The sequence below is a fragment of the Parasteatoda tepidariorum genome, chromosome 8, assembly GCF_043381705.1.
Source record: "Parasteatoda tepidariorum isolate YZ-2023 chromosome 8, CAS_Ptep_4.0, whole genome shotgun sequence".
NCBI classification, from domain to species: Eukaryota; Metazoa; Arthropoda; class Arachnida; order Araneae; family Theridiidae; genus Parasteatoda; species Parasteatoda tepidariorum.
Window position 1 is genome coordinate 85,775,357 of NC_092211.1, and position 13,508 is coordinate 85,788,864.

At 30.9% G+C, this 13,508-nt stretch overlaps 1 protein-coding gene across 1 annotated transcript; it reads left to right on the forward strand.

Annotated features, from left to right (window-relative positions):
* The first annotated feature begins 244 nt into the window (after nucleotides 1–244).
* LOC107441676 (nucleolar protein dao-5) lies at nucleotides 245–4,832 on the forward strand. Its single transcript, XM_016055019.3, has 2 exons — nucleotides 245–458; nucleotides 3,883–4,832. The coding sequence occupies exon 2, from the start codon at nucleotides 3,883–3,885 to the stop codon at nucleotides 4,735–4,737; it is 855 nt and encodes a 284-aa protein (XP_015910505.2). The 5' UTR covers nucleotides 245–458; the 3' UTR covers nucleotides 4,738–4,832.
* The last annotated feature ends 8,676 nt before the right edge of the window (nucleotides 4,833–13,508 follow it).

Consider the following 13,508-nt stretch of genomic DNA (forward strand, 5'->3'; position numbering starts at 1 on the left):
TTTGTGTACTCAGCTATATAGTCAATTTGATGATTGATATAGTTTCATAGATCGATCAGTTTCATCGATAAATCAGAAACTTCTGCTCACAACAAATAATGTTTTCTGAATCGTTATGTAATGTTTTCAGAAAATTACAGACGAACATCTCACAGTGTAGACATGCATCTCAGATTACGACCTCAATAAAATCTTATACACTCCCACTTTGGTGCCTTTGAAAGAGGACAAAAAATAACACATCGGTCACTCACCGAGGTTGTCTTAAATTGAAACAGAAATAGGCAGCTGGAAATGTATTATTGAATTTTGAGCAAAGAAACTTATAAAAGAGTCGATCTCAAGTTTCCATGTTGTATATTCTTCTTGACTGATTTTAACTCGTGCGCCAATACGAAGATTCTTGTAACAGTGTGCTTGTCTTCATTTTTTTAATCTTATTTCCTTGGAAAGTGACGGTAAGTTAATTACGTTTTATTACAGTTCTTGATTTTAAAAAAATAATACTTTTAGATAATACTTGATGACTTTATGCTTATACTATTTTAGTTGTTTATTTAAATTAATGTATAAACGTTTCAAATCGGGTGTTAATCATTTTTATATAATACTTGATGACTTGAATACTTGATGCTAATACCATTTTATTTTTTTATTTAAACTATAGTATATAAGTTTTAAATCGGATGTTAGTGTTCTTATATATCTAAAACTAGAGAACTCCCCCTCTCTGAATCTACTAGACGTAAATAGTTGTGGCTAATATTCCACTTGATAAACTTCCTTTTTTGTGAAACTTATTCTATAAATTCGTTTTAAGAGCAGTTATTTAAGAACCAGTTTAAAAAATATTGCATTGATAATTTTCTATATAATGGATACGCCTGTCGTGTGTCCGATTTTCCTACTCCAATGTGGTGGAAATACGGATTTCTGACTGAATTTAACAAATTATTTTGATTAAATGAGAGCAGATTTCAATCCTGTGCTGTTGTAATAAAGCATGTCTAAAACTTAAACGTTTTCTTTTTTTTCCAATCATAAAAGTAAGTTTTGAAATTACGCAATTAGAGTTCTTACAAAAACAAAATTCTAGGAAAATGAAACATTAGTTCGTAGCGTCAAATCGTCAAGCCTTTGCATCAAAGAAAAAAAAACTTAACGTAACTGAGTTAACATTTATTTTTAACTTTTAAGCTAAGAAAATAAAAACAATCAAAAATTGTTAAGCCTAATTACCTGTTTATATAAAGTTTAATTGAGATATAATTTAATAGATTAGTAGTTGGAGATTAAATACTAAGCTTAAATTCTATATGCAAGACTCTGCTCTACAACTCCTTGCTCAACCTTCTGCTTGCGGCTGGAACAACATGTAGACCACATGTGATGGTACAGCATAGTACACCATACTCAGAAGGTTAACTACATACCTAGCATGTCTTTAAGACCAGTTAAAAATAAAACATTAAATTTCTAATTTTCTAAATTTTGATGTGAATGGACATTAAATGACTGATAATCAATGGTAATTTTTCAAAGTATTTTTATTCTGAGTTTGCTAGCATTCAAAATAAAATTCAGGGATACTTTTTGGAAGTTTTTGAAAACCCTGGCCATTAGATTAACTATTTCAACTAAAACGAAGTTCCAGATTTTTTTATAGTGAGTTTACATAGTATTAATATGAAATATTAAAAATATAATGGAACTCTGTTAAAATTCATAACAGGATTAGATTAATAGATTATTTTTAAAAATTACTTTTAGAAGTGCATGGTTCTACTAATAATTTCACAATATTATGGATTAAAATATATGCATTTTTCTAAACTACAAATGAAAATAAAGTTGTTTTCCTAGATGCCTTTCTCTCAGTTGAAATACTGGGAAAGCAAATAAACTTGGAAGTTTCGTTTTAATAGTAAAGTCTGAATTTAATAGTAAAGAATGCATATTTGATACAAATTTAAAGCAAGAATATTCTTTTTGATCAAAAAGTTACTTGAGCATTTGTTTTTTATTGTTGTAAAAGAACTGAATTTTCGCACTTGCAAAAATACTAACCTTGGTAAAATCTGAATTTTTTTTCAATATTTTATACCTAATAGAAACCTAATTAGAATAATAAAACTATAGATATGTCAATTTTTAAAAGTGGTTTCTTAAAAGGTTCGCTTTCTAGTATTTAGTTAACGGTAGTTTCTGTTTTCACTTTGTTTGCATGCATTTGAGTAACTTTTAAAGGTATTCCTAGTTGTCCAAAATGAAATTTCCTTAGTTACTACACAAGACAGATCGCATGACATCGCATGAAGGCAGTGTGCTTGGCAAGTAGACCGGAATACCTTTATAATGTTGCTGAAGAAGTCATGCTGAGAAACAAATAGCCAGAGGTTAAAATCAAGTTGTTTTAAAAGACTCAAAAGGATACCATTAAAATGAGAATTTAAAGAAGTTCAAAGTTATGAAATGTTCGAGCAAAGCTAAAATTTAAAAGTAGATTATGTAAAAGTTAAAATGAACACCGAAATGAGAATAAAAATTGTATAGTTTAAATGTTTGAAGAGTTTAAAGTCAAAAGAAAACACCAATATACAAATATTTTTAAAACAGATTGTGTAAAATGAGAACTAAAATGAATAAGTTAACAAGCATAGAAGGATAAGATTCTTAAGAGGATAAAACAAGAGAGGGCAATGAAGAATGAAAACAAATAAATGAATTGAAGTCTAGTGAATATTGCGTCTAATGTAAAATTTTATATTTTTGGTGAATATTTAAGTCTTCAAGAAGAGTTTTGACGATTGCTTTAATGTTTCTGCATCCCAACGTGGAGTACCATTGTTCTGTATTCAAATTATCAAGGGGACTTTCACGGAGTGCTTGGTATTTATGGACAAAATTGAATTGACATAAGTCTTGATAACTGTTTCAGCATTGGACTATTCTGCTGATTTGCTAAAAAACCTGTTATGATAAGGCTCCATGATCCGTTAAGAATTTATTAAAGTGGGATTTGGCCAGCAGTCTCGAAGTAGAAGGATCTTTGAGAAACTCTAATGTTTGACAGCTGTTTTCCCTGGATCTACAAACATTTTTCCTCTGTCTGGGTGAAAATCTTGATTTGGCTTCTATTGATCTATTTGATCTGGGCTTTGCATCTCGGGACCTCGTATTCAATCCGGCTGAGACTAGTGACTACTTTGGCTGTTACGTACACCTCATTGCCTTGGATCCCAATATGGGCTTTAACCAAATTCCATTTGATTCCCTGTTTCTATAAATTTTTAAATATGTGCAAGTTTTTCAATTGACAAGTTAAAAATTTTGCTGTTTGTACTTAACGTCTAAACTCATTTTATTGAACATGTACTACATATTAACTATCTGAAACAAGACTTTATCTCTAAGTATATCTTGTTTTACGTCTGCATAACCTTTTGATGGAATTAGACTAATTTTTACGCGAGTGAACCCGAAACTTCTATAATACTATTGAAATTTTGCAGTTGACTGTTATCCACCTCTTGATGCCTGCATTAGGATCTTTAATTTTCTTTGACCCATGTCAATATCGCAGTACTTTTCGGACTCTTCGGATGAACTATTTTCTATTAAGTATTAACTTTAAAAACTACAGAATTCAATGCCTTCGGGAGAAAGAAGTTGCTCATATATTATGGAAGCTTCACTAATTTACTGTAATTTTACTTCTTACTATATCAGACTCCGTAAAAGCATTAAGGATCTATAGAAGCGGCATCACAGCACTAGTTCACTTCATAAGAAGCAACACATCTGTGCATTTAAACTACAAAAAATTTTCCCCAGGTAGTTTATACTTGTGAAATAGTTTTTATATCTGTAAATTTGTTACAGATGTCTAAAAAAGATCAACCAAAGAAAAATAAGCCAGATGATGAGCCATCAGAGCACTCATCTGACCCATCTGATGATACACCAAAGGACGAGTTAAGTCCTGGTGATGATGAGGACAGTTGTCTGTTGTCCCCTCCTCTCCCTGCTGGAGCAGAGGTATCTCCGGTAGCGAGCGGAAGTGGCGCGAGATCATCCAAAGAGGGTAAAAAGGTCACCGGTATGATGAAAAGGTGTAACCCGTTTAGAAATAAAAATCCTAAAAAACGTAGATTGTCAAGTCCTTTTTCAAAAGCAAAAGCCGTCTTTAAGAAAACATTTCGGAAATCTGATACAAGCATCCAAGCCTCTAAACCTGAATCTGAAAGGCACTCTCGCAAAATTTCTGATCCTACAGACTACAGGAAAGTTGTTGATCTCCAAACAAGAATCGAGCCTGAGGAAGGTTTCTTCCAATCCCATTCAGCGTCTACAAGTAAAGAGACCGAAACTGAAGATGGTGAGCAAACTAGCAAGGAACCAAAGCCAAAAGGTTTTTTCAGTCATTTCTATAGTTCGAGTAAGGAAACCACAGATGGGCCTGAAGGTAAGAAAAAAGCTGATCCTGCTGTCCAAAAGAAACCACTCTCTCCCAAAATATCCAAACAGTCTTGGTCCAGTGATGCTCTTTCAATTGGTTTTTTTAACGATGGAATGCTGCCATCTGAATCTTCAGGGGTTCCTACGGAGTCTACGTCTGTAGACACACAAGATGTTAAATCAGGCAGCAGTGTTTCGCCGGTGTCTTCCAGTAAGGAACCTTCAACCAAACGATCTAAGGCTGAAGATGATGACAACAAGTCTGGTGACTCAGACTGACTTGTGAATTTCTGAGGACTACTTTTAAACTTGTACCATTTTTATCAATGAGTGTTTCGTGGGAACATTTTTAAAAATAAAGTGCTTTGAATATTTTCCCGTTTTTTACTGAACTTAAGTGCAGTAGTAATGTCCAGGTTTTAACACTACCAAGATAATCTGTATTGACGGAGTCAAAATGTTTAAGTTTGAAAAAACGTTCCGTTTTTACATTTTCAAAGATTCTATGTATTTTTATGTTTTAGTGTTCCATTCGTATCGGACAACATTGATATCTTGATTTTTTTTAAATGGTCATTTACGATTAGTGGAATTCCTTGAGTGTAAAAATTGATAATCAATATTCTTGTTCAAGAATTTTTTTGTTAGGATAATGTGCAATGGCTTCGTAAATTATGTTCTTATTCCTTATAGAGTTGAATCAAAGCTTATTTATGGTAATGAAGTGAGATTTTTGTAAGATGTTATTGTCTGTTATTGAAAACCTTTGATACAAAATAGTCTTATTAGTGGTCTGGAAGATTTGATAAGTGACAATCCATTCTAAGACTGTCCCCATAAAATTAGGACTAAGTTTCATTTTTTCACAATAGCATAATTTAAAGTTGATGAACCTAAAATTCGGTATTACCGCGCATTTCAACTGATTTATTATTTAAATCTGGTTTAAATCTTATTTCTGAGTAATATCAAATAGTAGATTATTTTGTTTATAACAAAACTAAAAATATGGAATACTTGCTATATTTGTATTAAATTTCAGGGATCTGCAAATTTGAAATTATGGAATATAGATAGTTCAACACAAGCAAACAGTTTGCATAAAATTTGGAAACAGAACGCAAGCATTAGAATTTAAACTCTATTAAATAAAAATTTAAACTCTATTGAATAAAAATATAAATAAATGAGTTTGCCTTTAATTTTTCAATCTGTCATTCCTGAATCTTCTGTATTCTAGTTCAAGCGATGTATGAATGCATCACCAGCCATAGGACAAATTTTTGTTAATTGACTACTGGCGATTGACGGACATGACTAAAATTTGTAAATTGCAATAATTGGTTATTGGTTATTTGTTTAATGGCGGTACATTTAATGCTGACGGATATGTGGAAATTGGAAGAAACATATTTAAAGTCTCTAACTTTCATAAAAAAAACCTAAATCTATTGAAGAGAATGTGGTAGACTTTCAAACGTTCTATTTCATAAATTTAAGTGCTTATTTTTTTAACTTATGCAATCTACAATTTTCACTGTGTTCTCAAGAAATCGCTAAGTTTGTTGAGCAGAATCATAAAGTTAGATTGTTGAATTATAGTTCTGTGAAATTTAAATGTTCCTTCAGAAAAATTACATACGTCTATGTACGATAAAGTGTACATACTCATGGTAAAGTGCATATATTCATGGTAAAGTGTACATACTCATACCGGGCGAATTTATACCGGCAATGACATTTAACTAGACCAAGTATATATTTTGGACATTTACCGAAGCGACTATGTGATTGTCAATATTCACAAATTTCGGTCATTCACAGAAAAATATATATTTATACAAAAATTGTTAATAAAAATAATTCTAAATGTAAATTCAAACAATAAGTAATTAAAATTATAAGTAGTAGTTCATGATAAAAGGTAAATTACAGAAACATTAGCATGAGCTTAAGAAATTATAAGACAAATTTTAAAGATTACTGTATTTTTTAAAATCTTTATAGAATTTTTTTTCTTTCAATGGTACTCTAAAATATACTTGGAATTTATTTTAAAAAAACTCATTAAACGTATTACCTAATGATAAAATTATTAAAGATCATTTTTTGGTGGGTGAGATTTCCAAGACTGTAAAGAATTTTTCATAAAACGTATTAAGAAATTACCGAATTTAAACATTGTGTGTTCAAAACTACGCCTAATTTTGACGAGCAAAAGAACGGACGCACATGATTAAATAGTTCTCTCTTCTTGACCACACGCCAACCTTTATTTTAACAATAGAGCATTTGGCTTTCAATGACGTCAACTGGGTTTAAATCCCAGTTATGGCTGGTCAATACGAATCCCGCACAGAACACGGAGATGAAGTAAAATATCCTCAGTGGTAGATGGATCATGAGTTAAAGTAGCCTTGCCGTCAGGCTAACTGTGGGAATTTTTCGTGGTTTTTCTCTCCATTCAACGTAATTGTGGACTAGGCGAAATTTCTCTCAATACTTGATCAAGGAGCTCCCTTGTTTTCTGGATTGAGTTCAAAATTACAAGGCTACGGAGTTGAACATTAATTGCCGTAAGGGCAAAATTGGCTTGGTTGTTCAACGATGTTTGTAAAATAAATATACTTATCAGTGTTTTCTGAAGTTATCCGTAGATCACCGTCATAAGTGGAAAATATCTCCTGCTCTCCACGGAGAGAGGGTTATTGCTATAAAGAGGATAGTTGAGGCCGATTCTCATAATTTTGCAAAATTATGATAGCGAGGACGTTTGATAATGAAGTATTGATGAAGTTGTTTAATTATTAAAGTCACTGCTCACAGGTAAACACGCTGCTTAAAAAATTTTTGACATCTGCTTCTATATTGAATTTTGAAGAAAAATTAAGATGTAAATATTTTTCCTATTTAAATTTTTTTTTCTCAATTCATTTTAAATTAGCCAATTAAGAAAATTTTCTTAATCGCATTTAACTTCTGGAATTTTCTTTTTCAAAATCAAAATATTTTAAAAACTTTTTTTTTTTTCTTATCGGATTAAGGATTATTTTTTAATATTGGATTAAAAGAGACGTCATTCAAAGATTTATTTTAAGTATTAAACTTTTTAATGAGTTTGAAAAACTTGAACGCGTTCGAGCAAAATAAACTGTTTAATTTATCATTGAATCGTTAATCACCTAATTATTCATGATTTAATAATTAAAGCTTAAAAATTAACAAGCTATAAATTGCTTTTTTTCATTCATGTTTCAGTAAAAAATTTCCATAAAGCTTTATAGGAAAAAGAATTATTTTGGAGGAATTAAAAAACAAATTATCTGAATTGTGATGCAAAAAGGTAAAAAAAGCTATTTTCTTGCTTAAGCTTTTTTGTGACTGTCAGACAATTTTTTAATGGAATATTTTCGTACAGTGCTTTTATTTTAAGATGTGAAAAATATTTTTAAAGGTTTTTCGTTTCGAAAAAGATAATTTCGATGCAGTATCGAGAAAAGTAGTCATTAAATAGTAATTTAAACTCAAATGAAGTGAATATATTTCTCTGTTAGCTATCACATTTAATTTTTTTTGCAACCAATAATTTCGATGTAGTGTCGAGAAAAGTAGGCAATAAAAATACTAATTTTTTTTACCTCAAATTAAGTGAATGCTCTTATCTATCACATTGGAAATCACTTTTAGGATTTTACGTTATTTAAACTGATGGTAAAAGAAATATATTGTTAATAGTCACAACGCCGTATTAAAATATAAAATATAATATTTTACGTTCAGTTGCAATTGTAGACACTTAGAACTTTTTGTTACGTAATGATATTTCTCACTTCTTAAGAGAACAAAGAAACATTTTTGTAAATCAGAGAATGTCCGATTTTTCGCGAAACTGTCTTATGTATTCCGATAAATTGCTTTTCCGATAATTATTTGAGATCGACGAATCATCAAAGCTGACGATTAAGAAAAAATTTAACCGGTTTCCATTCCATTGAGGGAAAAGTAACGTTTTAATCGTTTATGTAAAATGTTCTTTGCAAAATATTGTAGTAAGGATTCTGATTTTCCTTTTTTTTCATTTTTTCCAAATACAAATGGCTCCTCCAGTGGTCAAAGTTGTTGAAAAATTTAAATAAAAAGCTAGTTGTCAGATTCTTAGAAGAAAATTAATTTACGATTTTCTTAGTGTTTATTGGATTCGGATAAAATGTATTTATTTGAAGAATTTTGTTATATACTATTTTGTGTAAAATGTTGACAGTAATTAGATACCTGTAAGTGACATCATTGTAAGTGCCGATCCTGATTGGCTGTTGAAACGGTACATTTGTTATTCCATTTCCTTTTTCTCTTATTTCCATTTTATTTCAAGTAAACTGTTATTTCTATCGTTTGTTGTTATTCTCATTCCATTTTGAGTTCCGATAGGCTTACAGTAGGAGGTTTTCGTGGTTTTTCTCTCCATGTAACGCAAATGCGGGTAAGTTCCATCAAAAAGTCCCTCACAAAGGCAAATTTTTTCCCACTACTTGATCAGGGAGTTCACTTGTCTCCTGGATTGTGTTTAAAATTGCAAAGCTACTGAGTTGAACATTCATAGTCGTAAACTCAAAATGGGGTCTGCAGTTCAACGATGGTTCTAAAATAAAATAATTTATTCTTATGACAACCTTTCGGCTACCGCCTTATTTTATTAAATTTGGCTCGACGCCAAGCTCATAGCTCTTTAATTTTACCCGTGAGCTTAACCGTTAAATTTAACAGTGCAATTTTAACCGTTCAGATAGGTGCCACATTCCATAATTGCACTTTGCTTATAATGGTGATAAATTTTAATTCTCTCTCGTTCTCTGAATATATATTGGTGATGCGCTCGAAAATTAAAACTGTATGCATATTCAAGCTCTTTCTCATTTATGCGATGCTTCTTTTGATTTACAAGCATTTTAAATCTAGATTTACATGTATTTTAAGTATTACAAGTTAATTACTATACAAGTATTTTTAAACTATGCTTAAAATACGAGCATGCTTAAGTTAGAGCACGTGAAGAAGCTGAGATGAAGTTCTTTAAGTCTTAAAGAGTACCTTACGTGGATTGCAGGGCATTCAATCCTCAGAAGAAAATGATGACACAGATACAGCAAATAATTAACTATTAATCAACTAAGTATTTCTCGTTTTAAACGTCGATCTTTAACCAGTGTGTTCGAATCCTAAAATTCCACTTCTAGAAAAAATCCACTCCCCTTTCTTTCTAGACAAGACAGACATGACAGTAATATTTTAAGGATTAAAAACATGCGCCCGGCTGTAAAAATGGAATAATTCTTTTTATTTATACACTTTTAACTATTAACATTCATGCTTGCATGCTTATAACAATATCCATATGTATATTTCAACCATATTCGGGGTACGGTACTCAGATTTCTCACCAATATTCAAATGATGCATCCTTTTTAACGGATCCTTTCTATCCATTCAAGCAATATGAGCAGACTAGTTCATGCTTCATGCTTTACTCTTGGTTTATCAGAACTAGATTTTTTCAAACTTATATAAGTAATCCCAAGTAACAAGTAATCCACAAAGAAATAAGTCTCATTTTTCAAATACTTCAAAAATAAACTCCCATTTTCAAGACTTACCAAACGTGGAAAAAAGAAAGTGATTTGAAATAAATAAAAGAACAAGTTTCCAGTGAAATAGCCAACGACATAAATTCAATGTCCACAATGCCAAAATTATTTCCACCCCAGTCACATCAGCTCATCTCGATACCCTGGAATCTTGTTTAATTCATATGAACGCTGATTCCTTTGTTAACGACATTAGTTCTTCACTCCTTCTCCATAGCGCGTGGAAATACATTTTACCCTGAACTGACCATCTCGGCCACCGTTCTTTTCTTGTTCTTTTTTTTTCTCCGTCTTTTCTTCCACTTTTGTTTCCCACCTTTTATTTTTCCCTTTTTTCTTGACAACTTTACTTTTTTTTTTATTTAAAATTAGTTTTGTTTCTTCTTATTAACGTCTGGCAAGTCTTGAAAATGGGCGCCTATTTTTGAAGCGCTAGAAACATGCCGACTGTTATTTCCTATTTGTATATTTTTAAAACACTCGAAACAGGACAACTGTTATTTCCATTTTGAATATTTTTGATCAGGTAATAGCTTATTTATAGTTAGGAACTAACTCTTTAAATTACTATTAATGTTGGAAGAGAATTTGCAGTGAAATGTTTCTCCAGTGATCGAGCATCCTTTTAAACCCGGACGGTTCGTGACGACGAAGCAATTTGCTTTAAATTAAAGCTCTTGTTTCTAGTTTACGGAACTCAAGTTGTAACTTTTTTTGTTTACCTCGATGAGAAAACTTCGAAATATCCCCTTCAAAATGATTTAAACAAAACATTACGTTTTGAATTATACTTTAAATTTAGTTAATTTACACTCAATGTCCTATGTCAAGCAAATGTTATGTTTGCGAGTTAATTTTAATAACCAATGTTTTTTAATTAATCTTATCAGGAATTTTTTATTACACATTTTTGATTGTATGTTTTATTCATTTTCCCAAACCAAATATTGCATTATACTAAATTCGAATTCTGTTGCTTTAGATTTTCTTAATCATGAAACTTTCCAAAAGAATAAATATGAACCAAACATTCTTTCAGAACTTCAAAAGGATATCACTGTAAAACACATAACCTATAAACTCTTGAATATGCCACAGAGATTTTAAAAAAAACTGGTTAGAAGAACTGCTTCCCTATTTCTATACATTTAAAATGTGTTTTCCAATTTTTTAGCTGTCATAAAAACCTGTGCTTTGGATATCTTTTTCTCATCTTCCTCGGATGGATATCCTGAAAGCTTTTATTAGCTGTGTTCAATATGATTGCTTTTAAGTTGTTACCTCAAAGATTCACATTTTTCTATTGTTATGCAACTCTTTTTTTTTTTTCTTTTTTTTTTTTTAAGTTGGAACATCATAAAATCTGATAACAACTTTCAAGTAAAAACAATCTTAAATAATGGAAAATATTTTTAAAGTATTAGTTGAGCAAAACATTATTGGGGCAATTCAAAGATATTATTCGAATTTATTTTACAATTCACGTTTAGAAAAATAAACTTAAATATTGAAAATAATTTGAAATGTAAAATAGATAATGAATATTTTTTTCGAAGTATTAGTATAAGTAAAATTTTGGCACTATTTAAAAATATTCTTTAGGTTTATTTTGTAGCTTTAGCTTCAAAAAATAAGCATTAATGAATTCAAATGAAATGTCTTAAATAACTGATAAACAAGTTAAAGAAGATATCTGGTATGGCGTTTACGTTTTCTAAAGTAGCTTGTGATGCTGATTTCTAATCTGAAAATTGTTTTGCTTTATTGTGCCCTATTTTTAAGATATTGACAAAAATTAATTTTCATGGAATACCGTTTAATTTTTAAAGTATGCTCTAAAAATTTCATTAATTTTAGAGGAATACTGTTTAAATATTACTAGTTTTAATTAAGTTTTATTAATTTTTCAGGGAATTGGTAGGCATTGGGTACAACTGCACATTTTCGACACAGACACTAAGTGTTTGTGAATTTGAGTGATACTTTATTCGAGAACCACAGAGAAAAGATATGGGGGAAAATGTTCCTGTAGTAAAAAAAAGTGCTATTTTAACAATCACATGAATTTAATGACCGATTTGATTCAGGTTATTAAACGTGAATTCAATAGAAGTAAATATGTATTAGAATGTAAATGGATACTTTTTAATAACTGATTAATATACAAAGTTTTATTGGAAGCTTGCGGGACCAAAATTTTAATGCATATTCCGATTTTTCTTAACTGTATAATAATAAAATTATAAAATGTACTTAATATTATATATGTTACTGTCAATGTGAGTAATCGGTTATTATTAAAATTGAACGGTCAATATTAATGATAACCAAATAACCCGGTTACAGTAAATGATTTAAGCGAATTTATCATATTATCTGGTTATTAATAATAGCCAATGAAGTTTGAGCCTTCCAATGAGGTGAACCGGGTTCGAATTCCACGATTGCTTGTCGATACGAATCCGCATCCGACTTGCACCAACCACAGTGCTCAGTAGTAGACGGATCATGGGTTAGTCCCTTTGCTGTCAGGCTAACCGTGGGATGTTCTAGTGGTCTTGCTGTACATGTAACGCAAATGCGGGTTAGTTCCTTCAAAAAAAGTCCTCCACGAAGGCAAATTTCTCCCAATACTTGATTCAGGGGTTCCCTCGTCTTCTGGATTGGGTTCAACATGTCAAGGCTAAGGAGTTGAATATTAGTAGTCGTAAACCCAAAAATTGGGTCAGCTGCTCAACGACGGTTATAAAATAAAATAAAAACCAATGAAGTTTGGCCAATGTCATTTTTTCGCGTTTTTATAAGGGATATTTCCTTATCGTGATCTGCCACGTCAACTACAATTACAAAGACTAATTGATCTTAAATTGGAAATTTTTTTTAAAAGAAACTTGTAGATATTTGCCCGTAGGTGACTACGAGTTATACCCTTCGAGTTGGTCCCCTCCTGAGATGTTTTTTTTTTTAGTTTCTTGCCGGTCACTGCTCTGAGGTTGCCAAGACTTGCTGATTATTCTGCCACAGATCACGAAACGGAAATCTCTTTTATTTCTCGCTTTGACTAAGAAAAGTTATTATTAATTTTGACCTGTTAATTTTAATAATAACCGGATTTATCACTTTAATCGTAACACGTATACAAAGAGGCAAATTTATGTCCCAATGCTATATAAACCGTTTAACCACATTGACCAAATTTCCTTTGCTTATTATTAATGACTGGTTAAGGGGAATAAATTGCAATATTTCTCACTTTAACCAAAAGAAGCGGTTATTAATATTGACCAGTCAGTATTAATTACAACCGGATTTATTACTTTAACTGTAACATATATAATGTATCAATTAATAAGTTTCTCTGGGAGTAAATTTTGTGAGAAGTTAAAAATTTTATTGTCAATATTTTTA

Excerpts from the sequence above, each read along its gene's own strand:
- LOC107441676 (XM_016055019.3), top strand. The coding sequence starts at position 3,883 with ATGTCTAAAAAAGATCAACCAAAGAAAAATAAGCCAGATGATGAGCCA.